Source organism: Fomitopsis serialis (genome assembly GCF_022376445.1).
Source record: "Fomitopsis serialis strain Sig1Antser10 chromosome Unknown B0H18scaffold_77, whole genome shotgun sequence".
Classification (NCBI taxonomy): Eukaryota; Fungi; Basidiomycota; class Agaricomycetes; order Polyporales; family Fomitopsidaceae; genus Fomitopsis; species Fomitopsis serialis.
Genome location: NW_025955037.1, coordinates 143958 through 167451, shown reverse-complemented (window position 1 = coordinate 167451; position 23494 = coordinate 143958). Strand labels below are relative to the sequence as shown.

Genomic DNA, 23494 nt, shown 5'->3' with positions numbered 1-23494 from the left:
GTTTGTGGATGATCTAGCGCCTTCGAGCAACCGGTCCGGAACTTCGAGTATGTTGCGCGACGCTTGTTCAGGATGCTCTGCAGATGTGACTCTGTTACGCTCTCGTATGTGTAAGGCATGAAACACAATCATGCCAATGAACTGGACGAGATGGTACTACGTAGCCATACATAGCACGTGCCTGGCTCTCTTTCTAGTGTCTGCACAATGCAATCGATGAGGCTGACGACCGACAACAAATAAAAAAACCCAATCTGCCGACCGTGAAGTGAGAAACTTTGGGATATTCGCTTGCTTGGAGTATATCGCAGACACTCGCCTCCTATTTAGTACCTTTGCTTGGCGGCGGGACTTTCTGAAAAGAACTTATCATAGTATGAAACGAGTAACTATTGCTACCAGCACGCCGTTATCAATGAGTTTACAGACAGACGAAGGCGTTTTCATGACGTACCGATGCCGATTCTTTGATCATGTATGCAAAGGTAGTTCTCAGACTGTTCTGTGCTGTCGTCGATGGAGACTGGGGATAGTTAAGCGCCTAGGATGTTCTCCTAGTACCAGTCACGTGCGCTACCATGAGCCTCCGAATCATGGGTCTGTGCACTGGCAGCGTGCCTCCCTTTCAGCTTCAGAAGCACTGTGCTTCCTTGAATTGTACAAACAGCACATATACATGCACAGCAATCAAAGATGCCCGCTGACCGCACTACAGCGTACCTCCGAGTACTACTGGTCGGTCCGACTCGTCAGCGGTCTGCCACCCGGAGCATGTCATCAAGGCTAATATGTCCCTTCCATCGTTTGTCGCTGATCATCCCGATACAGACTGAATAAACATTCGCATCTTCGCCAAGACCTCATTCAGTCGAAGCCGCCCGTCGAGAGTGACGGTGGCAGCGCCTGCGGGCCATCTCCGCAGGTGACATTCGCGTTGTCGGTCAGCTGCAGCTCGATCGTCGCGCCCGTTTCGAACGCGCTCCAATCGATATAGCACGTCGAGTTCCACGGCTCGCCGTTGATGGTGACATTCTGTTCGGAGAGCCGACGTGTCAGATCGTGCCCTTGAAATGTGATGACGGTGCATCAGGTTGCTTACTTCAACGAATATTTGACCCGTGCCATCGGTGGGGTTCCCTTCGAACCCGTTGGCGATGATCGTTGTCGTCGTATTGAAGACCGGGTTGAAGAAAGAGACTTTCGAGAACCACGGCGAGGACAAGAGGTACTGGCGCGTGGCGGGCACAGGGTACAGACCGAGCAAGAGGAAAGTTGCCCATGTGCCCATCGCGCCTATACAGCCATCAGATCAAGTCGATCAGCAGTCACGTCAATTTGCACACCAGAGTCTACAGATACAGAGTCAACACCACACACACAACAAGAAGACCAGCCGCGTACCATCGTTCCCAGGAATCCCGCTCACGGACAGGTTGAAATTCCCGTTGACGACCTGCCTCGCCTGGATCGTCGTCATCCCGGGCGCGTTCGCATAGTTGTACATAAACGGGATTTGCATGGACGGCTCGTCGGTAGGATCAAAGTATTTCTACAGTCCCAACATTAGTACCTCGGTTCTGACATGCAATGACATTCCACACGAACATCATCGATGAGGAAGTTCAGCCTCGAGATGAAGGCGTCCACACCGCCTTGCAGTTCGACCAACTTGGCACCATCTTGCGGCACGTACTGAAACAAACGGATCGGACCACACCCCGCGCATTGCCAAGCAAGAACCATTACCTGCGAATACTAGCGCAACAATTTGTCAAACAGTATCTTATCAAAGTATAATCAGACTTACCACTAAGGGCGAGCTCTCATAGAATCCGTCGGTATTCGTCGGCGTCAGATAGCACGTTGATTGCGTCGGGTCGTTCACGCTGCAGTGCCGAGGGTCTGTGTAGTTCCACGTACCGTTTAAGAACCGTGGCTGATGTCACGTCCGTAGAGTTGCGCGCGAAGCACACGAGGCAGGGCCAAGCGAGATGTATCCATTCATCAAGTGAGCGGGACCGAGGAAGGCTGCAGTGTGGTTTAGGTCACACGCACCTGCATCATTCCGACGATATCATCGCGCCCAGGAACGGTGACGTTCGGGTTCCAGACGTTGACGAAGTTGCCCGCGCGCTCGGCGTACTACACGATGTCGAACGTGGCATGCTAGTCAGCTTAAGTCGGCTTACACAGGTGTGACAAAGACTTCGCACCTTGTCAGCATCTGCAGTGTTTCCCATAACCCGCGCTACTTGCGAGATGGCGAAGTCACCGAAGGCGTACTCATCATCTCGTGAGTGTCTAACTCTCGAGCGGCGCGTCGGTGTTGAGACAGCTTACCTCAATCGTTCGAGACACTTGCTTAGTGTTGTACCCGTTGGCTCCCACACGTCTGAAGGAATATAGCCTGAGTGGTACATGTCAGCATTCTCCTCGAATAGCCGGGTGGCCTTCATCAGACCGTCGCTCACCGAGGGTCTTCCAGATATTCGCCTGGCGCCCTACCAAATCCCAGTTGGGCGGCTGGTCCTCAGCGTCCGCCAGCAGAGCTGCATACAGATCCGTAGCCGACACGTTCAGTTCGGCCGCATGTTCGTAGTACCTAATTATCAGATAAGTATTTCATCGGGAAAAGGAGGCAGGCGGATGGCCTCGGTCTGTGTGACATACTTGACCATGAACTCTCCCAGGATGGGGTCACCATCTACATGACATCAGTTCGTGGCATGTAATAATTGCAGTCCACACGCTCACTGCTGCCACCCTGGACGTATAGCTGAGTGAGGGAGCCACGACACTCGGGAATCCACCCTGTGTCCATGGTCACTTCCAGTCATGCGGCGCCGAACTTGATTGTGGTAACTCACCTTCGTGCTGCTGTATATTTATCATCCCTCTCACGATCCGTGCAAAGTTGAGGGGATCGTGCAACGACAGGAGTGGGTACAATGCACGGAAGGTGTCCCACTAGGCCGAGGCCATGAGTCCCTGTCGGAAGAGCGATAGGATCCTGAATGTTACTCACATTGCAATAGAACGAATCGTAGTAGGGTTCAGTGGAGTTCCAAAGGGCGTTTTCTCCGGTGTCTTTCCGACACAATGGCGATCAGAGATTAGCATGGCCGTGGCACAATGAAAGCGTACAATCTGCGGGGACGACGTGGATCCTATAAAGCGAGCTGTAGAACAATGAAACGGTGTCATTGTTGACGCCCGCCGGGTCCACTTGTATACGACCGAGCAGTTCGTTCCACTCAGCCCGAGCAGCAGCTTGGATGCCATCGAAGTCAAAGGTAGAGATCTCCTCTTCGGCGTTCGCACAGGCCTGATCGACGGATATGAAGGAGACTCCTGCTCGAGCGAGGATAGTCGTTGTACCTTTAATTACCATTGAGTCTAGATCAGTCTCCATGCGTGTCTGACTAGCCGTACCATTCGGGTTCGGGTTGAATGTGAAGAGCGCCCCCAGCTCGTTGCGAAACCCTAGGGCATAGAATCAGCACAAGCAGCGCAGCGCGAACACGGGTTCCCGCGTGGTATGAGTCGAACTCACCAAAGTACATTTGCTCAATGTCGACGCTCCCGGGTATTGCGTTGTTGTTGATCCATGCTCCATATTCCGTAGGCCTTCCCTGGACACCAACCATAATTGCACATGGATAAAAGCGATTGCAAGGAACATACCAGTTCATATCCGTCGCCTTCGAAATCGACGCATGTATATACTCTGTATCGCCGTGGTCCAAACGAGGCCTGGAAGTCAGCGCCGCCTATCACGGACATAACGTGTCAACGTTTATAAGTGCCCGAGTAGGCCCAAGTTGAAGTGCTCACCCACGACACGCCCAATAGTGGAGTTCAGTGTCATTATTGGGTTCGTGTTACTCTGCTGGCCGTCGTTCGTAATATCTACCAAGATGCGGGGATTGACAGTCCCTTCCGGGAACGTATACCTGATGAATCGCGACTAGGTCAGATCGTGACAGTACTGGAGGTACAACGAAACGTCATACCGATGCAGTGCAGCGCGACGCGTCGATGTGAGCTCGACACGTATACCCGTCGACTAAACAACAGTAAGCAAGAGTGGATCCTTCAACTGGGCGCCACAGACCAGATTCGATGCAAAGTACCCCGGAGAGGCGGCATCATCCGGCGAGCCTTCACAGTGAATGTCCAATCTTGAGTCATGTATCCCTCAAATGCAACATCAAGTCGTACCATCGGGGAGTACGTTGCGCAAAACCTTCCTATTTTCCTCCGCGGTAGGGCACGCTAGGAAGGCGTCGCCATCAGGGCATGACGCGTAAGGCCAAAGCTTGAAATTGGACAGAGAGACGCCCTTGAAGATGCAGGTGATGAGCGCGATCACGTTAAGCGCGCGCGACGCGCCTGTGGCACTCACTCCTCCTGTCCCTTGGTCGTGCAATTGCGAAAAGCCCCATGCGTTATATGTTGGATCCGCATCGTATCCGGCTTGCTGGAAAACCATCGTTTTCAGCAATTGGGTCAGCAAGACGAGACGAAGGCTCGAGTTACTCACGTTGCCTGGGGAGTCGGTATCCATACCAACTTTCACCATCCCATGCGGTAGCGTCGCACCTAGAGGCGTGCTCAACGCGTGAGTCAATGTACAATAGGGACAAGATAAGCTCAGAGGACTGACCCGGAAAGACATGGCCGCCATTCGTAGTGCCGATGAACATGTTGACCAAACTCGCAGGATCCTCGATTTGAGCAAGAGACACATGAGGGACAGAGAACACAGACAGAGCAACAAAAACGGTCCAGAAACGCGAGGCCAGCCAGGTACGCATGGTGTGCGAAGTTCACAGTGCGACGATGGGACAGGTCCTCGATCGACCGGAGGCAGGAGCCTGGGGCTCGGCTTTTGACCTTGCGCGCGAGCCCATGTGCCCACCGCCGGGCGTATTGCGGCCTCGGTTGCAGCATGACAAGCTTCTGTGAGCTCTGCAGAACGCATGGACGCGGACTCATGACTGGGCTCGGCTCCTCTGATCGACCCATACGTTGACCTCTCTCATACTGGAACAACGGAAATCGAAGCGAAGTAACTGTCCGTGGGAAGATGCATGATGGTACCCCGCACCGGTGTGATCAGTGTCGGCACAGCGCGTTGTCATTGAAGGTAGATACTCAACGCATAGCACTCGGGATGACATCCTCGAAGGTTGTTATGTCTGTGAGGCAATTGGGATGCAGGGCCGGTGAATAATATCGGTTGGAGGGGCCTTGGGTAAGTGAGACTTGGGAAACATCCCTCGGGTACAGTGCGACGCCTTCGTTCTAAATCGAAACGCTATCGTGAGTATTTTAGTCCTCGCCGTACGCATGCAATTAGTCTAAGTATTAAGGTGAGCGGCTTCTATTCCTCGGTGAACGCTGAATGAAACCTCACCGGTCCTCATCCGTCCCCATTGCGGGTATGCGAAAGAGCACATGAGGGGAGCACGTTCACGAGTTCCTAGGCAAAAGCAATGACAAGAAGAGATATACAATCAATATACAATTATACTGGCGTCTACGTTACATTTCGTCATTCTATTGATACATCGCATGACTGGCAAAAGGTAACGTTAGACGAACAGTGGCTCTGCAATGGGTATGCCCGATACTCACCTGGTATCAAATTGCTCCATGAGATCCAGGACTTGCCTCAAGTGGGCGTAACCGAACTTCTCCTGTCGACCCACGGCAAGCGCGCCGGCGGTCTTCACGACGTTCTTGATCTGGCGCCCGTTGATTTTCTTCTCGCCGAGCTCGCGCAGCTCCTCTGAAGAGAGGCCTCCATTCGGCAAGGCTCCGTTCACCTTGGCCATGAAGGCAACCCATATCTGGCGGCGGGCGGAGGGCGTGAGGTCCTGGTAGCGGAGGGAAACGTGGATACGAGATTGGAAAGCCTCGTCGAACACGCGGACACGGTTGGTCGTCAGGAAGAGGATTCCGCGGAAGTATCTGTATACGGCAGGTCAGCAATGCCGTGATGGTATATATACTAAAGGCAATATTCTCACTCTAGTTGTCTCAGGAAGACGGCGACCATGGCATTACGTTCCAGGAATTGGAGAGAACGTTCCTCTAGGAATACATCAGCCTCATCGATGAGGACCACGGCTCCCCAGGCTGCAGAGATCTTAAAGACAGTGGTCAGGTTCGCGTCTACGGCTTCCGCGTTCGTGCCAAGGTCTGCTGCTCCGACGACGTAGAGAGGTTCTGAGGGTAGAGATGGTCAGCAAAGTCCTTCTATCATCACTTTATACGACTTACTGCGAACATCTAAAAGGCAGTATCAGCGAGTACGGAACGTGATATCAGGAAGCAATCACTTACGTTCGCTCATGGCCTCCGCAGTAAGACTCTTGCCTACAAGAACAATTGAACTCAAGCATCCCAAAGACTAGTCTGGGGCTGCCTTACCAGTACCAGGGTTGCCGAACAGATTAATGACGAGGCCAAGACCTTTCCCAGAGATGAAGTCATCGAACTTCGTAGTGGACCCAGTATTGTAGGTGTCCACCAGCGTCTTGAGTACCATTTTGTGCTGTGCCGGGATAACCAATTGTTCGAACGCCTCGTCGTTCCACTCGAAAGGCGTGACTTGCTCTACAACAAATTCCACTGTTGTTCCGTGAGAAAAGTATCTTAAAGCGTCGAACTGAAAATCACGCACTCCACTGTTTGTCTGCGAGACTGAAACCATACACGATAGGCGTCGTGAGCAAAAGCTCGTCGTCAGTCAGCTCGCGGGCCTCGGAACTTGTCTGGCCCTCTGCAGAGACGCCAGCGCGCCGCGCATGCTTGTCGATCTCCTTCCCATCCAGCGTCTTGGTCACAAACGGGAACCTTGGGTAGTTCGGAGCCGTATCCGCGAAGGTCTCTATTACACAGAGGCGCATGGTCAGATCATAAACTCTCCGTACAGCATCAAGGTTGGAATGACGCACTTCGATCGATCATAATTCGAGACCTGACCTGAAGGCAACCTGTCAAAGCCCCTGATCCATCGAAAGAGAGAAGTACTCACGCTATGCTTGACATACGATTTGGTGTGCCATCTGGACGCGATACCGTGATAGAAAAGGTGATGCACGCCTCCTGCGACGTTCGCCCACTTCTTCCCGCGAGCAATCAACCGCGCCTTCAAGCCCTCGACGCCTCCCGGTCCCGCGTAGTACTCGATAGGAAACACGGGCAGCTCCGAAATCTTCTTCGTGCCGGTGAACGTCGGGATGTCCAAGACGACCCCAAGGCCGGAATAACCGAAGCCGGGCGGTGCGTCCCGCCGGCGCACATCACTCGCGTCGGCGATGTCCGCCTCGACATAGTCGACGACGAGCCGCCAGATGTACTGCATGTTCTGCGCGCCGTCCTGCCGACCGACTATCAGTCCCGTGGGGTCGTGCGCGGCGGGCACCGCACCCTGCGGATCGAGCTTCTGGCACAGCTCCGCGTGTGTGAGACGCACTGCGCGCGGCTCGTCCGTGACGGGGCATAGGGTGTAGAGAATCGTCTTGCGCGGCACATAGAGCGCCCAGAGCATGTCGAACGTGATCTCGTCGTGTGCGAGTAGGGATGCGAGCGAGCCGAGCTTCGACGCATGTGTGGTAGTGAGGTAGTCGATAAGGTGGGTCAGGTGAGCGTGTTTGAGGCCAAGAGGCGAGTCTTCCGGTTCAGTTTCAACCTTTGCCGTCAGAGCTTCAAGGTGCGCCTTCAGCTCCGGGAGCCACCCGAGGAGAATCTGAGGGTTGATCTGCCGCGGATGTGGCGTCAGTCAATTGTCACGCAGCGGAGAACAGAAAGACGCACACGAAGCGGCTTCGCAGTCCACGAGATGCCCTGCGTCTGTCCAATGACTTCCTTCCCGACTTCCACCAATTGCGTGCTGTGTATCTCGAGGAAAGTAGTGACGTTATACGTTTTGGCCCCGAGCTGGCCCGTGGGAATGAAGCGCCGAATCACAGTGAACGCATACGCCGCGTACTTCGAGCTGTCCCGCTTGCTCTCGTTGGCAGACTCTGCGGGCGCAGGCTTGATGATGTACTCGTGCTTCATCTGATCAAACACTTCGTGCAGGTGCTTAACCGCGAGCACTGTCCCTGTGGGAGCGTCCGGGACAGGGTCCTCGTCCACCTGCGGCGTCGCGGCGGCAGGATCGAACTCCACCGTTTCTCCCTGGCCCGTGGGCACCGCCACGGGTGGGTAGTTTGGACTACCACCGTCCGCTTGTGCTGCGATTGAGTCATTAACTGAGCAATATGGACACAAAGAGATGTGTCACTCACAAGCGACAAAGAGAGAGCCGGATTGCATATTGTTGAATACTGCACGCGCCTTCATCCGGTTGCGAAGGTTTTGCAGCTGAGCGTCCATAACAAGGGTGTGTGTTGGCGATGGTCGTGCGGTGTGCGTCTTATATACGTGGCTCCGACTATGAGCGGTGCCGCTGAATGACTCCGACCGATGCGCTTTGTGTTGCTTGCCTTGTCAGGGTCAGAGCGCCGCACAATAGGGCTATCGGTTGTTGCCGGTCGTTTTGTAGTGGGGAGCCTTTCAGAGTCAGATTGAGGCGTCGAGGGAGACGGATGGGAAGATGGCTAGCGCTCGAATGTCATTGTCAACGCACGCAGGCCGGAAGAAGCAATATGAAAGAGCGCGGTGCCACACAGCCTGATGCAATGGTGATGAAATCGGATGGATGCGTACGAGGGCTCTGCATGCGCTGAACACGTTGTAACACGGCCTCTCCGATACGGGGCGATCGTTGGACGACTCGGGGACGACTGCCATTTGCGATACTCACCAGCAAACCTGTACCTCCGGTTGAAAATTGCTGTGCCTCGCAATTTGCACGTAGCGAAGAGGTGCGGTTACAGTACCGCAGGGTGATTCGGGATGTACAGTCTCCACCGGTGGTGGTCGATCAAAGCGAACGCGTTAAGGGCTTGTTGCCTAATAGCCGCGTGTACATGTCCGCGTCGTTCGGAGCGTCGGGTACCGTCATGTGATGCAGCGACCTCGATTACGGGTAGCACCCGCGCAACGACGACTGAAGTGGTGAGAGTTGCCATGTTTCTCCAAATTCTGTTCAGATAAACTTACCGTGCAAATATGGAGACGTGCACGCCTATGTTGTCCCAGCCGTATGAGGTACCAGCTGTCGACTCGGCCTTCGGCTCGGAGGGTCCGACCACCCTTGCGAGTCGCTGCTGCAATCCGTCGTGGTCTGTCGAGCACCATGAGGTTTCATAAACATCTGATCGGAAAGAAACGCACCATTATCCAGAGTCATGTTTCGGTTTGTGTGGTTGTCGAGTCCCTTTCTTGTCACTAACGGCAAACCCATATGTACACTTCTGACTTGACTCGTGAGTATCCCCCTGTTCGTCGTCACGTAGCATGGCCATTCGCCGTAGCTTCGGGCGAGTCGAATGTGGAGTCGAACGGAATGCGTCGTCAGGCCTACCTTGCTGTGTGCGGCCTTCGCCGTGTTGCCTTCCCTTTGCCGTCTTGTCCTTCAGCTCCATATCACTGTACGCGGTTGGTATTGTGGATGTACAGGAATACTTAGTGGCTTCATACTTTGCTCGGCGCGATCAACAGGTCCTTCATTGATCGCGCCGCTGGTCCTGCATCGCGTGCAAGTCGGATTCTTGGTTCGTTGAAGGCCGCACACTCCATCAAGAAGCAGTACACCGTCTCCTGTGTCACTCCGCAGTTCGGGCAAATGGAGGCGTCCGCCTTCTGAAATCTGCGCAAGTATAGCTGCAGCAGGATATGTTCGGCATGGAGTTATATAAGACTACTCACCGGTTTTCGGGGTAGCCTTTCATCCAGCTTGTTCACATCGTTTGGAAGGCATCTCCGGGTCAATGCGGTCCATCCTTCCGCCGACTCCCTCTATCCCTCCCCAGAGTAATGTTGAAAATGCATAAACATTGCTTTGCACTCGGACTCTGGCAAGCCTTTGTAATAATAAAAAACTTGCAGCTTTGCTCAAAAACATCCAGATCGAATAGATTTACAGAGCCTTCAAGCTTCAAGCTTCAAAGTTTGAGGTGTGAGCGAGGTGAGTATATGCGCCCCGTTTCAGGTTCACTATTTGCTTACTGAGTCTCCTCGTTCAATATTGTTGCTATTTCGCGATGATTAAGTCACATAGATGAGTTATATCAGGCCCTATTGCTGTTGGCAGCTTGGAATTGGGAACATATGCTCGCGGCAATGAAGAAAGACGCGAACAATTTCTGTACGCGACAAGTGGTTCATGCACGTGATCGCGTTCCTACGTGCTACCGCCTGGCAGCGCGGCACTCATGGCTGCCCGGTATTACGAACTTGCTTGGCAACGACTTACTGGCAGTGGCCTATGTACACTACGTAGGTACGCTACCATTGACTCCTCGAGCATCATCATGTCGTACCGCACCACTGGATCGAAACATATTCGCCGGCAATTCGAATGTGGTTTGGAATCTACGCTTCAATCTACTTCAAGTTCAATCTGGGACCTATCAAAGCCTCGCTCAGTTTCTCATGTATCTCGTATGTAATACGAAGTGCAACATCTTCACTATTAGTCATCATGACCGGCCAGCACCGTACTATGTGGAAGTACCATGTAGTGTTTATCCACTTAGACTCGTGATGGATCCTCGGAGGCTTGCCACTTCGCTATAGCATTTAAAGTGCCTACCGCAAGACACCCACCGCTCCTCGCGCCCAGCTTGGATACGTACTGTACTAGATCCTTGGTAGATCCAGTAGGTGACGCCGGGTCCTCTGATGCCAATGGGTACGCACAGGCTCGTATCACGCGACGCACCTAGCGCTCATATGCCCCCAGTATGCCCTCTATCTGCACTCCTGATTGCTCTTCCGATGATGCGGTGACACAGAACCAACTTCCAACATGGAATCGCGGTCAGCTGGGTAGGTGTTAATATACAATTGATGTCGCAGTATGGTACGATACGTAACATGAACGAGCTCCGCTCTGGCGACTCGGCCTTTACTTCCTGCGACCAACATGCCGACCCGAGCAAGCTCGACCGGAAGTGTCGATGGCGAGAAGACGGACGCCCGTGCGATGGGGTATATGGCTTCTTCAGAAGGAAAGGAGGAAATCGAGCAAGCGGGACCGCCGGTCCTTACACCGGAGCAAGAGAAGAAACTGTGGCGCAAAGTCGACTTGCGAATCCTCCCAATATTGACGATCATGTACTTGTGTTCATTCATGGATAGAGGTACGTCAAATGCCTGGACTCTGAGCGAGACGCGCTGAATAAGGCATGGCAGGAAATATTGGTGCGCTGACTGCCATCCACTACGCCATGTAGTGAACCTACGTTGCTCATCGTAGTTCTCAGGCAATGCCAAGCTACAAGGCCTGACAACACAACTGAATCTGACTGGTCATAAGTACAATATTGCTTTGGTACGTTTCCTTATTGCCTCGCACTATAACCAGCGGTGTAACATTGTGATAGACGATGTATTTCATAGTGAGCTCGCCGGTCTGGCATGTATCCCACTGTCAAATACTCAGCGCGTGTCCTCGACAGCCGTATTGCATTTTCGGTGTGCCAGCGAAGTAAGCACTGGTCTCACAGATTTGAAGAAGACTGATTGGTTGGCAGTCTTGTGTTGAAGAAATTCCGCCCTTCGCGGTAGGTTGTCCTTGCGCTCACTTTGACGACGTGCTCAAGGTATCGACACACGTAGGTGGCTTACAGGGATCACCGTAAGTTGTAACCGTGTTGGGCTCGTACAGGAGACTCATGCTTTGCTCCGCAGATCGTATGGGGGATAATCATGCAAGTGCTGCATATGCCCCGATCAACGCAACTGTAGCGACGACTAACCATACCCTACAGGACGCTGATGGGAATAGTGAAATCGCGAGTATCCTAATTGTATTCCTGTTCAGGTTGAGCGCTTCTCAATACCCTCTCCTGTACAATAGGTATCCACAGCTAGTGGGCGTCCGCATCCTTCTTGGCATTTCCGAAGCAGGACTGTTCCCCGGGGTGATGTACTAGTGCGTCTTCACCATAATTGTTTGCAGCAGTTCACGACACTGACTTCTCTTCGCTCGTGCTGCCTGGTCTAGTATGACACTCTGGTATCCGCGATATATGCTTCAATACCGGATTGCAATCTTCGAGGGGGTGCCACACTAGCAGGTAGGCACTCCTGAATCTCATTCGAGCCAAGAAGGGAAGATAACTTTGCCCAGGCGCGTTCTCCGGGTTGTTTGCCTACGGCATCTCTTTCATGTCCGGGACTGCAGGCTTGCTCGGATGGTCGTGGATCTTCGTCAGTCACGATGTCTTGCTTGCTTCACTCTGCTATTCATTCATGCGATGTAGATTCTGGAGGGGATCTTGACTGTCATCGTCGGCCTTGCAGCTTGCTTCAGTAGGTCGCTTCCCTGTCTGAGGTGCCGCCATTTGCTCACACACACCAGTCCTGGTCGACTTCCCTGACACCGCGAAGTTTCTGACCGAAGACGAGCGGGCATTTCTGATGTGGAGAAAGAGTAAGCTCACGATCAAGAAGTCGAAGCATCGCGCTTGCTCACTACGTACCCAGAGTATGACAACTCGTCAGTTGGAGAGGAAGAACGGTTTGAGATACGGCATCTGAAAGCGGCCGTACTAGATTGGCAGGTGCGGATGCTTGCATGAGCGACATCGGTGAGCTCGCTAATAATCTGCCATCACAGATCTGGATGCAAATCGTGGTATACTTCGGGATTGTCGTTCCTTGTGAGTTGCTCAAGCACATCGCAGCCGGCCGAATCTAACATTGATATCGGGTACAGTGTATGGCATATCCCTATTTCTTCCGTGAGTCGCCAAATCATGGCTTCGTCCGTGAACCCAAATTAATGTCCCCCACAGATCCATCATCAACAGGTATACTTGCTCAGCTGAAGGGGTGCCCCAGTGACGAACCTCACCTATTTTTCCCTAGCTTCGGGTACAACACCGCCATCAGCGAGCTACTCACTGTCCCGCCCTACGTCTGTGGAGGTACGCCTTGTATCTGTAGCCTCCACACCGCTACTAAAACCCTATCCAGTGATCACACTCATCGTATTCGCGGTATCATCCGACATGCTGCAGATGCGCTCGCCGTTCATCCTCGCTGGGCTCATGATGTGTCTCATCGGCTACGCGATCAATATCTCTGATGCTCCGGTCGGCGTGAAATATTTCGGGACGTTCTTCTGCGTCTCTGGGGCGTACTCCGCGCTTCCGGGCATCGTCGCATGGTGAGAACCAGTCTTATTACTGCGTTAATGTAGACATCTCACAACGAGGTGTGGACTAGGCTCGGTAACAATCTTGCAGGGCAGTACAAGCGTGCAGCCGGTATGGGTATCCAGATCGGCATTGGCAACTTTGCAGGAGCGATAGCCAGCAACATATACCTCTCGCAGGATGCGCCGAGGTATATTCTTGGACGTGCGTATCCCCTACTCACCTAGCATCACGCTCACCGATATGCTCTCCAGACGCAATCGAATTGATGTTCGTGGGCATCGGCCTGGTGTTCCTGCCATTGACCGTTCTGGCGTACAAGTGGGTTAACAAGCGGAGAGACATCGAGCAGCGCCAGTTGGAGGAAAGGGGAGTAAAATACAGTGACGAGGAGCTGAGAAGGATGGGAGACCGTGCCCCCGACTTCAGGTATACTCTGTAGGTTCTAGTATTACACGAGAAATTGCGAACAGGCACATTGGCGCGTGGCTCCGGGTGGTCCATATTATAGTACAGTCACTTCTTGCAATTGAACACCATGACGCAGTCTTCGAAAGTCCTCATTCCTGGTTTTCACAGTCCCTTGCCAGCCACGTTCTCCGCCCATTGCAGCATAGCCCGCCTACTCTTCTTCATACAATCCGCGGGGCTTCCCGGGGCACCGAGCTCCGCCCTCTGCACCATCGCTGTGAGGGCAGCACCCAACCGCTTCTCGCAAGCCCGCATTGTGTTGCCCCCGGAGCGGTGCTCCGCCCTGTACCGCAGGACGATCGCCACCAAATCGTCGTCGTAGTTCGACAGCGTGGTCCGCACTTTGACTCCAGCAGCGGCGATGCTGTCCTTGTCCGCAGGTGTCGTGGATTTTGCGACGCTTCGCGGAGGGGAGCCGTCAGCAGGTGCGGATGCCTGCCAGGAGACGTCGAACATGCCGCCGTCCTTCTGCAGGTTGAACAGGGCGGACCCCATCGCGAAAGCGATCCTGGCAAGCCCGGGGATAGGCCTCCACGATGGTGGGCGATGCACGCGCAACAAGCGCTGATCACCCCGAAGTCAGTTGGAAGTCATCGTCTAAAATGCTATCAACGCGACGCACACTCATCAACGAAACGAGACTCCCGCAATCGACGAGCCAGGCATGGAACAGCTCGGCCTCCAGGAGCTGTGAGCCCTCGTCCTGCATCCGCTGTACGAACAACGCGTGCTGCTCTGCGAGCATCTGCTTCGTGAGTGCATACACCCGCGCCGCCCCCGCGTCGCCCTTTGCGAGCTCCTTGAGCTTCGTCACCGAGTCCTGAGCCACGTCTTCCTCGGCTGAGAGACAGCTGCGCAACAGCGTAGCGAATTCGGCATGGTTCATGGTCGGCCTCGGGGTAGCCTTCGGGGGCTTAGGCGGGCGCGCAGCCTGAGCAGGCAGCATAGGGAGCGCGCTGGGATCAGCCGGCTGGGTGTCCGTCGCTGCCGGTCCTGATGCTGCCTGCGAGTTCGATCCTGAAGGGACCGGAATATCCTCAGCGAATGTCTGGATAGTAGGTGCAGAATGAGAAACAGTTGCGGCATGTGTCGGATCAGCTGGTGCGTTTGACGTGCCCTGAGCCTGAGGCGGCGCCCTAGTAGTGGCCTGCTGCGTGACCTCACTAGCCTGTACTGCAGGCGCATCTGGAGTTTTGTCTGGTATTTCGTTGGATTTAGCGGGTTGCGTCAAAGTCGCAGCGGCTGGCTCAGGTGCTCTCGTGGTATCCACCGAATGCGGTTGAGTCTGATTGGTTGGTTCTGCAGGTGGTTTCGCGAACTGAGGGGGAGGCATCTTCATCTTCCTCGCAAGCTTTGTCACCGTGCGCGCGAAGAATTCTGCCGACATTCTCGCTATCAGCGATGCTCTGGGCCTGGTACCACTCCGCGAGACATACCATGGGGCGAGCGGGGGATTGTGGCGCCAGCAGGCCATATGCGGCCATCTGCAGCAGGCTCTTGCGGCGGGGGCCCTGCGGAAGCGTTTCCAGAGGAGGTGCGCGATGGTGCAGGAGCACCAAGGAAGTCTTTCAGGCTACGGTGGCCCTGGAGGCTGAGCCCCCGCGCCTCACGCTCTTCCTTCCAAGGTGCGGGTATATGCTGCCGTAGCTCCAGTGCACAGTCCTCGTCACCGACGCCAGCGGTCATACCGTCGTTCGAGTCGGCCGATCCTGCTGAGCGTACATCGCGCTCGCGAGTAGGAAGCGTGGCCTCTGAGGGCGCAATCGAGGTGGATGAACCTGCTACGAGGTCATTGCAGTCAGTTTCCGTATCATATACCTCATGTATGCGCCGCTTGCGTGCGAGAGATTTAGCGGAGGACATGGCGGTCGGGGAGAAAGACGCTGTACGCGCGATCGGCTGGCGCCACCGACGCGTCGGTGGCGACGACGACGCGACGTGTGACCGCCAATCACGTGCTACGGACGTTCCTGATTGGCTGCAGCACTTGCAGAGTCGCGTACTTATTGCAGACTGCGTGTCGAGTTCACCTTTCTCTTAGGCACGAATCAGTCAAAACACACCATTATAGGAATACTCCAATAACAGGTACAGCGAACAACAATATTGACCAACTTTCACAGCTTCCCCTTCTCCAACTTCTTGATGTACGCAACCCCAGCACCGAGGCAAACCTGACCACAAACGAGACGAGACGAACCATGAGTTACCAAGCCCCAGCTCACGCGAAATCCGCACTCACCTTCCCAGTGGTCACATCCTTCGTGATGAAAGTCACCTCCGTCGTCCCATCGGGGCCAGGGCCCACCTCCCAGACCGCAGTCTCGAGCGCATCGCCCGGCTTGACGGGCGCGGTGAAGCGCAGCGCGAAGAAACGCAGCGACTTCGGATCGTTCCCGCCGATTGCACTCACGAGGGCGCGCGCGGCGAAGCCGTACGTCGCCAGGCCGTGCAGAATCACCCCGCCGAAGCCGGACGCCTGGCCGATCTTCGGGTCTGCGCAGGGCCGTCATTTCAGCGAGGAGGTTAGAGATGGTATGGATGAGGAAGGGGGCCCACCGATGTGCATCATGTTGTAGTCGCCGCTGAGCCGGTAGAGTATAGCTTGCTCGGGGGTAGTTTGGTCTTGGATGACCCAGTCGGGCTTCCTGTCCTTCGGGACGGGCTTCGCTTGCGGAGGGCCTGCGATGCGCTTGGAGAAGTTCGCGCCTGTAGGCCGTGCGCCAAGGTTGAACGCGGCAGACTACAGAAGGTCAGGCTTAGGTTTGGCATGGAGAGCATGGGTGATGCGCACGTAGAGCTTCGCGTAGGGTGTCCCTTGCCCGTCGACGAGGACAGTCTCATCCTCGACGAGCAGGCCAGTTTCTGCGGCATCGTCAGAGCTGAAGGATCTGGGATCCCATTGCCAATGCTCACTGTTCTCCGTGACGCCGGTGACACGCCTCTTCAGCTTCCATCCGGACCCACTCACTGCCGGAAGTGGCTTGAGGATCTCAATGCTTTGTGAAGCATGCACCTGAGTGGGAGTTACACATGGGCATCACCATGTCGGTGCAGAGCTCAAACATACCACGCGATCCGGGTTCAGCTTCGGCAGGCCTGGCGTTGACTTCCCGCCCGCCATGAGCTGCCGGAAGTCGACGACGTCCTGACTCGTGCCCTTGAAGCCAAGAACGACGGGGTACGTCGGGAACGGCGCCCATGCCTTGTCTTGCATGGTCTCAGCTGCTCTGCCCCTAGCGCAACAGGTCCAGAAACCCCTTACCAAGTTCTATGGTGGCGATTGAGTTACGTTGAGCTAGCACGAAATCCGCGACGCTCACCGTTCGCCAAAGAAAGGTCATCCTTCTTCGCGCCAATACCAACTGCGTAGACCAGCAAGTCCCTTTGGTTCCAGGCAACCTGCACATTCCTGTCAAGTCATGCGATATCCTCTCGGGTTCAGGTCGTACGCACAGGCTTGTCCTCTTGCTGGTACCCGACGGCTTTGGCTAGGTCGACTCCCGACATTGTGGATAGTTGGTGAGTTGTGCGGGGATGGGAAGTAGTTCACGCGTTTATATGGCCCGTGGAATTTGTCTCGGGCATCGGGGGGAGGACGAGCGAATCCATACCGGACCCACATGATTGATCGTGCTGAACAGCTGAGCGCGTCTCAGGGCGCGTGACAGACGCGTTACCACGACGCGATCGGTGTGACAGTGAATCTTTTGGCTGGGCCGAACCGATCGACCCTTCCACTTACTGGACTCCCTTTGGACTCCCTCCTCGTCCTCCTCCTCTGCATCGAGTCTCGCTTCTGCCTGGCCAGGGATTTTTTGCCCAAATTCTACTTTCTTCAAACGACATCGCTGCGTCAACATGGCTTCTACCTCTGCGGAAACGTCTCATCCCGTGGTGTTTACCACCCAAACGGCGTATCCTCTGCCTTCTCAAAAGTTCATGATACCAGCATCATGGAAAAGATACCAGCTTTCCCAGCTGGTCAACAAAGCTCTATCTCTGCCAAAGCCGATTCCATTTGACTTTCTGGTACGAGGCGAAATCCTGCGAGGGACGTTAGCAGAATGGTGTGCGGAGAAGGGGATTGGAGAAGTGCGTGGTACATTCATCGTAACATGCGTCTGTATTGAACGAAATTCTCGCTTCGCTCAGGAAGAGACTCTAGAGATTGAGTACTTTGAGTCTGTGATGCCCCCACAGAAAATGTCCACATTACCGCACGAAGACTGGGTCTCGTCTGTCTCATGTCAACTACCCGGGTATGTCAATATGAGCCGTCATATATTATCTCGTGCAGCGTGCATCTGCCAATTCAGTGTAAGGCCCCACAACAGGAAACGACACACCATTGAGAGCATGCGAGCCGCTGCACGATCGTCAAAGCCGGGAGCTGACTTGTATATAGGTACATTTTCACAGCGTCCTACGACGGAACCATGCGTACCTTCGACTACTCCCAAAAGCTGTTGCACAGCGCCGCGATCCACGCAGCACCCTCGACGTCTATTTGCCTCGTCCCCTCATCCACATCGGCCTCAACGCACCTCGTCGCCAGCGCTCGCACGACCTCACCGCGCGCCTGACCAACCTCACCCTCCCGTCCGACTCCGCTCAGCCCGTCAAATCGCAGACTGTAGCATCTCTTCATTTACACACAGCACCCCTCGCATCGATATCCGCCAACGCCTCGGGCTCGCATCTCCTCACCGCATCCTGGGACGGGCTCATCGGCGTCTGGGACACCTCCATCGCCGCATCAGACGAGGTGCCCGCAGACGAGCCCACTGAGCGCAAAAAGCGTCGCCGCATCGAGGACGACGCGCCGCGCCCCAGGCGCAAAGCCCCGCTCTCCGTGCTAAAGAGCCACACCGCGCGCGTGTCCAAAGCCGTGTTCAGCCATAGCTCGGGCCCGGGCGCCGCCGAGCAGGCGTACAGCTGCGGGTTCGACTCGACCGTCCGCGTGTGGGACGTCGAGAACGGCGTGTGCACGCATACGATCGTGCGTCTCCCAGTGCTCTCCTCTCCCGCTTCACAATAACTCACGGGTTCCCCGCACGTTCACAGGCCGCGTCCTCGAAGCCGTTCCTCGACCTCGCGCTCACGCCCGCGGGCACGTCCGCCCTTGCGTGCTCGACGGACCGCACCGTGTCGCAGTACGACTTCCGCGCGGCCGCGACGAACATCACCGCCTCGACCGCGTCGCTCCTCCACCCGCGACGCCCTCGTGCATCGCGGTCTCGCCAGCGTCGGATAGCGCGGGCACGGAGCATCAACTATGACAGGCGCGTATGACGGGTCGTCCGCCTGTGGGACCTGCGCAGCACAAAGAGTGCGGTGACGAGCTTCAGGGTGTGGGAGGGCTTGGAGAAGAAGGGGAAGAAGGTGTTGAGTCTGGATTGGGCGAGGGGTGTGGTTGCCGTTGGTGGCGAGGGTGGGGTGGAGATTTGGCGAGTTGGCGAAGGCGAGCGCGTGTTTCCTAGTAGCTAGAGGGGGTTAGCGAGCATGTTGCTTCGCAAGTGACTACCACAGTGTGGTGTTAGGATATCTACGGCTGGCCCAGACGACTCTGAATTGGCCCGGGCAGGGACCATGCTGAGTGCGAAATACAGCCTTTGTTTCCATTTGAGTAGACGACAACAGAATACACATACAGCGACAACAACACTGATACTGTACATGTTGACACACTTCAGGTTTTGCCTCTATCATCTCGCGCAGCGCTGCTCTACGGTACCCCTTCTGAGGCGCCCGGCCCGTCCTTGTATCGACTTGCGGTGGATGAACTCAAACATTGGGATACAGATTGGCGAGCTTCCGCTCCTTCGTCATCGCTAGGTGGGGTAACGGTGAGAATCACACCAGTCGCTCGGCCAAAGAGCTAGACATACCTGCTATGATAGCGGCGCCGATCCCGCTTCCATCCTCAGCGTGGCATGTCACGATGTTCCTACAACCATCTCAGCATCGCGGACGAACGGTGCAGCCCGAGGTGCCACCACTTACTTGCCCTTCTCGCCGAAGATATCCTGCAGGCCCTCGTGGACTCTCTCCGCGAACCCGGGGTATTTCTGCATGCACGTCATGAGTCTCGCGCGCCGCGAGACCGGAGCCACGCGCTCACCTTGTACAATGACCCATCCGCGCCAACCGCGCATCCCTCTTCGAGGTAGCCCATCTTGCTCACGATCGCCGCGATACCACACGCGCTGAGCCGCGCGGCGCGGCGCCCCACGAGCTTCGCGAGGGCGCGGAAGAACTGGCGCTCCGCGAGCGTCGTCTCAACGGCGAAGAAATGCGTGAAGATGCCGATGATCATGAGCAGTTCGTCTGTCGGGTCACTAGTGGCAAGAATGTAATGAGCATTGGCCGGGCGGTAGCGGAGGAGAGCGGAAGACACACCTCTCCATAAGCGACAGGAAGGCAGTGTCGAATGAGTAGGGGATCTCGAGCTTGTAAGTGTTCTGTCCCAGGAAGAGCACACCCTCGTCGATAAGCTCGCAGATGATAAGCCGCAGGATCTCGCCGAGGTATCGACCAGAAATGAGTTTCTGAACAATGGAATTACCCCATGCATCACAGTTGGTATAGTGGGAGCCGTACCTCGAAGGCCTGCTCGCCGGGTTTGTTGGACTGTTCGTCGATGATCTGGTCGTATTTTGTCCTGGGCAAGTTCTCATGTTCGAACGAGTCGAAAGCTCCCTAGTGTGACGGGTAAGTTCCAAACCTAATGGTCTACGGGCGTCGCGACTGCGACTTTGACTTACCCACTCGCAGTTGATAGCCATCTCTGCATCAGCATCAATCCCGAGATTGGCTATCTTGGGAATGTCGCCGACGCGCTCCATGTACGCGGCGTTGCAACCCGTGCCGAAGATGCACGCGATGCGCGTCTTCGGGTTTACATAGTGCGATGCGATCAGTGTTCCCGTCGTGTCGCATGTGAGGGCTACAATCTCTGCAGGAACTTTCTGTATGGTCCTGCGAGTCAGTTGTTGCATAGCACGAGGTGGTCGACACGTACATATTTCTCCAGTGATTTGCGGAACATGGCGACGACGTCCCGACCCTCGGTGTTGGCTGCACCGAAACCCTTCGTCCACCGGATAAGCTCACCATGGTCAATACGGTCTTGTCTGATCAAAGTTCAGCGGGACGTCCGTGGGCCGGTCACACTACTTACGAGCAAGGGTAAGAGAACTATGACCACCCCGTCAGAGCGATGTGCTAGTGCGTGAGGGCGAAACCAGGACATACGGTGAAGCCAAGCGGCAGAATGCTGCCCCTCTGGATGATCCCACCATCGATATTGGAGTCTATGAACGATTTCATGCATTCTGCGCAGAAGTCAAAGAGTTTCTGGCCATCTTCCTGCTTCTGCTCCTCAGAGAGTCGGTACTTGGACTGCGTAATCTCGAACTTGCCACCTCCTTCAAGGGTGACGAGACACACGCGGAGGTTGGTGCCACCTGCACAAGAAGAGATGAGAAAACGGATCACTGATCATGTCTGTCTGTTGACTGACCAAGATCTATAGCGAGGTAGTTCCCTTTCTCCTGTCCTGTTGGCCAACCGAAGACGTATGTGGGTATCATAGGCTACATATTTGGTCAGCGTTGATACGATAGCTGAACTCAAGCTCGGCAAATTGTGCGGAAGAAGATGGACTTGGAGAGTGCAGACAAGATGGCCAATGAATCCCAAGCATATGCGTGAAATGTTCCATTGTGGACCAAACACGCCATACTCCTATCGTACTGCCAGGGTCCAAATGCTCCTGGAAGTGCGAAGACTGCTGCGCACGAGTGCTTAGGCTAATGAGAGTGAGCTACTCGCTGGCTTCCCGGCCGTTTGTGGATGAACGATGGTTCGGTGTAGCCTCGCCGCCTAATTGTCTCTGTCGGTGGACCCTGGACGGCCCTGCTCAAACGCACCAATGGCCCAACCTTCGTGAGTTATGGATACCCCGGAAAGGGGTTCGTTGTGCGTGCCCCAGCAGCGTTACTGAGCAGATCGCACAGTCCGCTGGAGAAAGCCGAGGGTGTACCGTCTGGGCGGAAGAGTGGAGCTGCACTGCAAGCCAGGGTCCAACGACCGTGATCCCTGATGCGCGAGACTGCGTACTATACAGGTGAATTCAGGCGCGACGCAATGATGATTTCTCGCTATGCCCCAGACTAATGGAACTATGCTTCCCGACCTAGGAACGGGCGTCCTGGTCGCATGCCCCCGGTGGTATGGCCATCAATCCGACTTGCTCGGAATAGAACGTCATTGGGTTTCCCCGAGATCGCATGGCGTTGCGGACGCGACGCAAGGCGCGCATGCGCAGACAGAACAAATGCAAGCAAGAAACAATACGCACTACTACTTGGCCGTTCTTCGCGAGTCCGACCTCGAGTGTATCCTTGAACGCCTCGACGATGATACGCATGCGCTGAGGGGTGAGCGTGAACCTGCGCGTGCCTCAGCCGTCCTCGAACGCGTCGTCTCCCGCATAACTTGCTTACAGGCTCTCATATTTGCGGAGGTGATCTGCCATCGTCCTACACTCGAATGCGCCCGCTCAGCTTCGCAGGGGTGAGCTTGGATGAGCAACGTACTTCTTGGTGGCATGTGGGAGATCCTCGGCCTCGCTGGTCCTGGTGTGGAAGGCGAGGGTCTGCCCGGTGGGCAGGGCAACAGTGCCGCTTCCGCGACGTGAGGGAGGCATGGTGGATGATGGGGAACAGAGAGGGGGAGAGCAAGGAGGAGAACGACTCTGGCTCGGCGGGGGACGAGTCCAATGACGTCCCAAATCGGGACCAGCTAATAATCGATCTCGAGTTTCAATAATCCCCGGTTACAATTTACTCCCGTGCGGTGTATACGAGTTCAAACTCCGAAATACCCGTAAACAAGCGCTTCACTGTAGCATGCACGTTCTCTTCAAACCGCTCCGAGGATGATTGGTCTCAAGAGCACGCTCAATGTCCGTAACTCTCTCTCTGCTCTTTCCAGCTCAGTTCACAAAGGAATATGTAGGTAATCGACAACTCTGGGGCGGTCCTCATCGAGTGCGTCAATGTCCTGAAGCAAAAAGTCAACAACGGCTGGGGCAGCGTCGGCGACGAGATTGTATGCGTCGTCAAACGGGCACGGCCAGTCCCAGAATCCGCCGGTCTTGCTGCCAATGTCAAGGTGCGGAGAGGAGACGTCCGGCGCGCAGTCATCGTTCGCACGAAAAAGGCCGTACGAAGACCAGACGGGCGTTTCATTAGATTTGACGACAATGCCGCGGTCCTTCTCAACAACAAGCGCGAGCTCCTGGGGACACGTATAGGTGGCATCGTCAGTGCGGACCTGAGGATGAAGGGCTGGGGGAAAATCATCAGTTTGGCTCCCAAGGTGCGTACCGGCTGGACTCAGGTGTCTCGTCACCACTCATGCTTTGCTTAGGTTGTATGATACTTAGTCGCATAATATCACGGCTTCACGTGCTGCTTCTCTCGCGCCGTTCATCTTTAATTGCTGGGTAAGTGACTCACGTCCGACACAAACGTCACCACGGTTCCGTGGGCCCGGGTGTTGCCCCACCGCCAGTCTGCGAGGACTTGCGCGCGTGGCCCGCTGCAGCTTTGTGTGTACTGCGTGATATCTTAGACCGTATCATTGGGACAGGAGTTCTCCACAGTCGTCTCGAGGGAGATGCTAGCCGTGATGGACAAGGGCTATAGTGGGTAAGTAAAACGCAACTA

At 55.2% G+C, this 23494-nt stretch overlaps 8 protein-coding genes across 8 annotated transcripts; 3 read left to right on the top strand and 5 right to left on the bottom strand.

The window, feature by feature from the left end:
- Window positions 1-557: 557 nt before the first annotated feature.
- On the bottom strand, window positions 558-4869 carry B0H18DRAFT_1027661 (glycoside hydrolase family 92 protein). The gene is made up of 24 exons (XM_048029889.1): window positions 4667-4869; window positions 4544-4602; window positions 4406-4480; window positions 4222-4342; window positions 4115-4161; window positions 4014-4066; window positions 3835-3953; window positions 3685-3770; window positions 3554-3632; window positions 3433-3483; window positions 3145-3378; window positions 3026-3087; window positions 2868-2967; window positions 2755-2811; window positions 2671-2704; window positions 2472-2602; window positions 2341-2381; window positions 2214-2282; window positions 2056-2142; window positions 1808-1936; window positions 1606-1692; window positions 1402-1549; window positions 1100-1293; window positions 558-1032 (listed from the first exon to the last, which is right to left on the bottom strand). Exons 1-24 carry the CDS (start codon window positions 4815-4817, stop codon window positions 865-867), a joined length of 2382 nt encoding a protein of 793 aa, XP_047889625.1. The 5' UTR covers window positions 4818-4869; the 3' UTR covers window positions 558-864.
- A 693-nt stretch (window positions 4870-5562) lies between these two features.
- Window positions 5563-8391, bottom strand: B0H18DRAFT_1086638 (P-loop containing nucleoside triphosphate hydrolase protein; the record flags this gene model as incomplete). The annotated part of the gene is made up of 11 exons (XM_048032068.1): window positions 5563-5581; window positions 5641-5976; window positions 6036-6234; window positions 6289-6297; window positions 6352-6384; window positions 6439-6639; window positions 6692-6898; window positions 6966-6993; window positions 7046-7771; window positions 7828-8249; window positions 8304-8391. The coding sequence occupies 11 exons, from the start codon at window positions 8389-8391 to the stop codon at window positions 5563-5565; spliced, it is 2268 nt and encodes a 755-aa protein (XP_047889624.1).
- Window positions 8392-11047: 2656 nt separating this feature from the next.
- Window positions 11048-13728, top strand: B0H18DRAFT_1122478 (MFS general substrate transporter; the record flags this gene model as incomplete). Its single annotated transcript, XM_048034519.1, has 21 exons — window positions 11048-11264; window positions 11317-11325; window positions 11388-11455; window positions 11508-11522; window positions 11583-11611; window positions 11658-11687; window positions 11743-11761; window positions 11815-11838; window positions 11895-12047; window positions 12131-12203; window positions 12257-12336; window positions 12390-12438; window positions 12488-12559; window positions 12613-12689; window positions 12746-12788; window positions 12845-12869; window positions 12924-12938; window positions 12997-13055; window positions 13105-13297; window positions 13357-13490; window positions 13541-13728. The coding sequence occupies 21 exons, from the start codon at window positions 11048-11050 to the stop codon at window positions 13726-13728; spliced, it is 1572 nt and encodes a 523-aa protein (XP_047889623.1).
- Window positions 13729-13793: 65 nt separating this feature from the next.
- Window positions 13794-15591, bottom strand: B0H18DRAFT_633735 (uncharacterized protein). The gene is made up of 3 exons (XM_048038872.1): window positions 15194-15591; window positions 14380-15134; window positions 13794-14321 (listed from the first exon to the last, which is right to left on the bottom strand). Exons 1-3 carry the CDS (start codon window positions 15441-15443, stop codon window positions 13860-13862), a joined length of 1467 nt encoding a protein of 488 aa, XP_047889622.1. The 5' UTR covers window positions 15444-15591; the 3' UTR covers window positions 13794-13859.
- Window positions 15592-15805: 214 nt separating this feature from the next.
- B0H18DRAFT_1213807 (peroxisomal dehydratase) lies at window positions 15806-17385 on the bottom strand. The gene is made up of 8 exons (XM_048036542.1): window positions 17214-17385; window positions 17081-17159; window positions 17023-17028; window positions 16828-16967; window positions 16552-16773; window positions 16317-16500; window positions 16000-16253; window positions 15806-15931 (listed from the first exon to the last, which is right to left on the bottom strand). The coding sequence occupies exons 1-8, from the start codon at window positions 17265-17267 to the stop codon at window positions 15875-15877; spliced, it is 996 nt and encodes a 331-aa protein (XP_047889621.1). The 5' UTR covers window positions 17268-17385; the 3' UTR covers window positions 15806-15874.
- Window positions 17386-17618: 233 nt separating this feature from the next.
- Window positions 17619-19677, top strand: B0H18DRAFT_1195632 (WD40-repeat-containing domain protein; the record flags this gene model as incomplete). Its single annotated transcript, XM_048036075.1, has 6 exons — window positions 17619-17852; window positions 17913-18019; window positions 18166-18274; window positions 18316-18759; window positions 18825-18958; window positions 19082-19677. 6 exons carry the CDS (start codon window positions 17619-17621, stop codon window positions 19245-19247), a joined length of 1194 nt encoding a protein of 397 aa, XP_047889620.1. The 3' UTR covers window positions 19248-19677.
- B0H18DRAFT_1027624 (hexokinase) lies at window positions 19338-22577 on the bottom strand. Its single transcript, XM_048029888.1, has 14 exons — window positions 22361-22577; window positions 22268-22303; window positions 22123-22213; window positions 21283-21355; window positions 21015-21226; window positions 20941-20957; window positions 20782-20893; window positions 20525-20728; window positions 20361-20459; window positions 20160-20308; window positions 19882-20098; window positions 19764-19828; window positions 19649-19707; window positions 19338-19591 (listed from the first exon to the last, which is right to left on the bottom strand). Exons 1-14 carry the CDS (start codon window positions 22468-22470, stop codon window positions 19545-19547), a joined length of 1491 nt encoding a protein of 496 aa, XP_047889619.1. The 5' UTR covers window positions 22471-22577; the 3' UTR covers window positions 19338-19544.
- B0H18DRAFT_1027620 (ribosomal protein L14) lies at window positions 22565-23237 on the top strand. Its single transcript, XM_048029887.1, has 3 exons — window positions 22565-22728; window positions 22782-23144; window positions 23196-23237. The coding sequence occupies exons 1-3, from the start codon at window positions 22702-22704 to the stop codon at window positions 23202-23204; spliced, it is 399 nt and encodes a 132-aa protein (XP_047889618.1). The 5' UTR covers window positions 22565-22701; the 3' UTR covers window positions 23205-23237.
- The last annotated feature ends 257 nt before the right edge of the window (window positions 23238-23494 follow it).

Coding starts and splice junctions, on each gene's coding strand:
- B0H18DRAFT_1027661 (XM_048029889.1), bottom strand. CDS start 4,817: ATGCGTACCTGGCTGGCCTCGCGTTTCTGGACCGTTTTTGTTGCTCTG. Junction 2,968..3,025: donor ACGATTCGTTCTATTGCAAT/GTGAGTAACATT, acceptor GCCTCGGCCTAG/TGGGACACCTTCCGTGCATT. Junction 2,705..2,754: donor ATACGTCCAGGGTGGCAGCA/GTGAGCGTGTGG, acceptor GATGTCATGTAG/ATGGTGACCCCATCCTGGGA.
- B0H18DRAFT_633735 (XM_048038872.1), bottom strand. CDS start 15,443: ATGACCGCTGGCGTCGGTGACGAGGACTGTGCACTGGAGCTACGGCAG. Junction 15,135..15,193: donor AATCCCCCGCTCGCCCCATG/GTATGTCTCGCG, acceptor GAATGTCGGCAG/AATTCTTCGCGCGCACGGTG. Junction 14,322..14,379: donor GTCTCGTTTCGTTGATGAGT/GTGCGTCGCGTT, acceptor CGGGGTGATCAG/CGCTTGTTGCGCGTGCATCG.
- B0H18DRAFT_1213807 (XM_048036542.1), bottom strand. CDS start 17,267: ATGTCGGGAGTCGACCTAGCCAAAGCCGTCGGGTACCAGCAAGAGGAC. Junction 16,774..16,827: donor AGCTGAACCCGGATCGCGTG/GTATGTTTGAGC, acceptor ACTCCCACTCAG/GTGCATGCTTCACAAAGCAT. Junction 15,932..15,999: donor AGGATGTGACCACTGGGAAG/GTGAGTGCGGAT, acceptor GTTTGTGGTCAG/GTTTGCCTCGGTGCTGGGGT.
- B0H18DRAFT_1027624 (XM_048029888.1), bottom strand. CDS start 22,470: ATGCCTCCCTCACGTCGCGGAAGCGGCACTGTTGCCCTGCCCACCGGG. Junction 21,227..21,282: donor CTACCTCGCTATAGATCTTG/GTCAGTCAACAG, acceptor CTTCTTGTGCAG/GTGGCACCAACCTCCGCGTG. Junction 20,309..20,360: donor CCGGCGAGCAGGCCTTCGAG/GTACGGCTCCCA, acceptor TCCATTGTTCAG/AAACTCATTTCTGGTCGATA.
- B0H18DRAFT_1027620 (XM_048029887.1), top strand. CDS start 22,702: ATGATTGGTCTCAAGAGCACGCTCAAT. Junction 22,729..22,781: donor GTCTCAAGAGCACGCTCAAT/GTCCGTAACTCT, acceptor AGGAATATGTAG/GTAATCGACAACTCTGGGGC.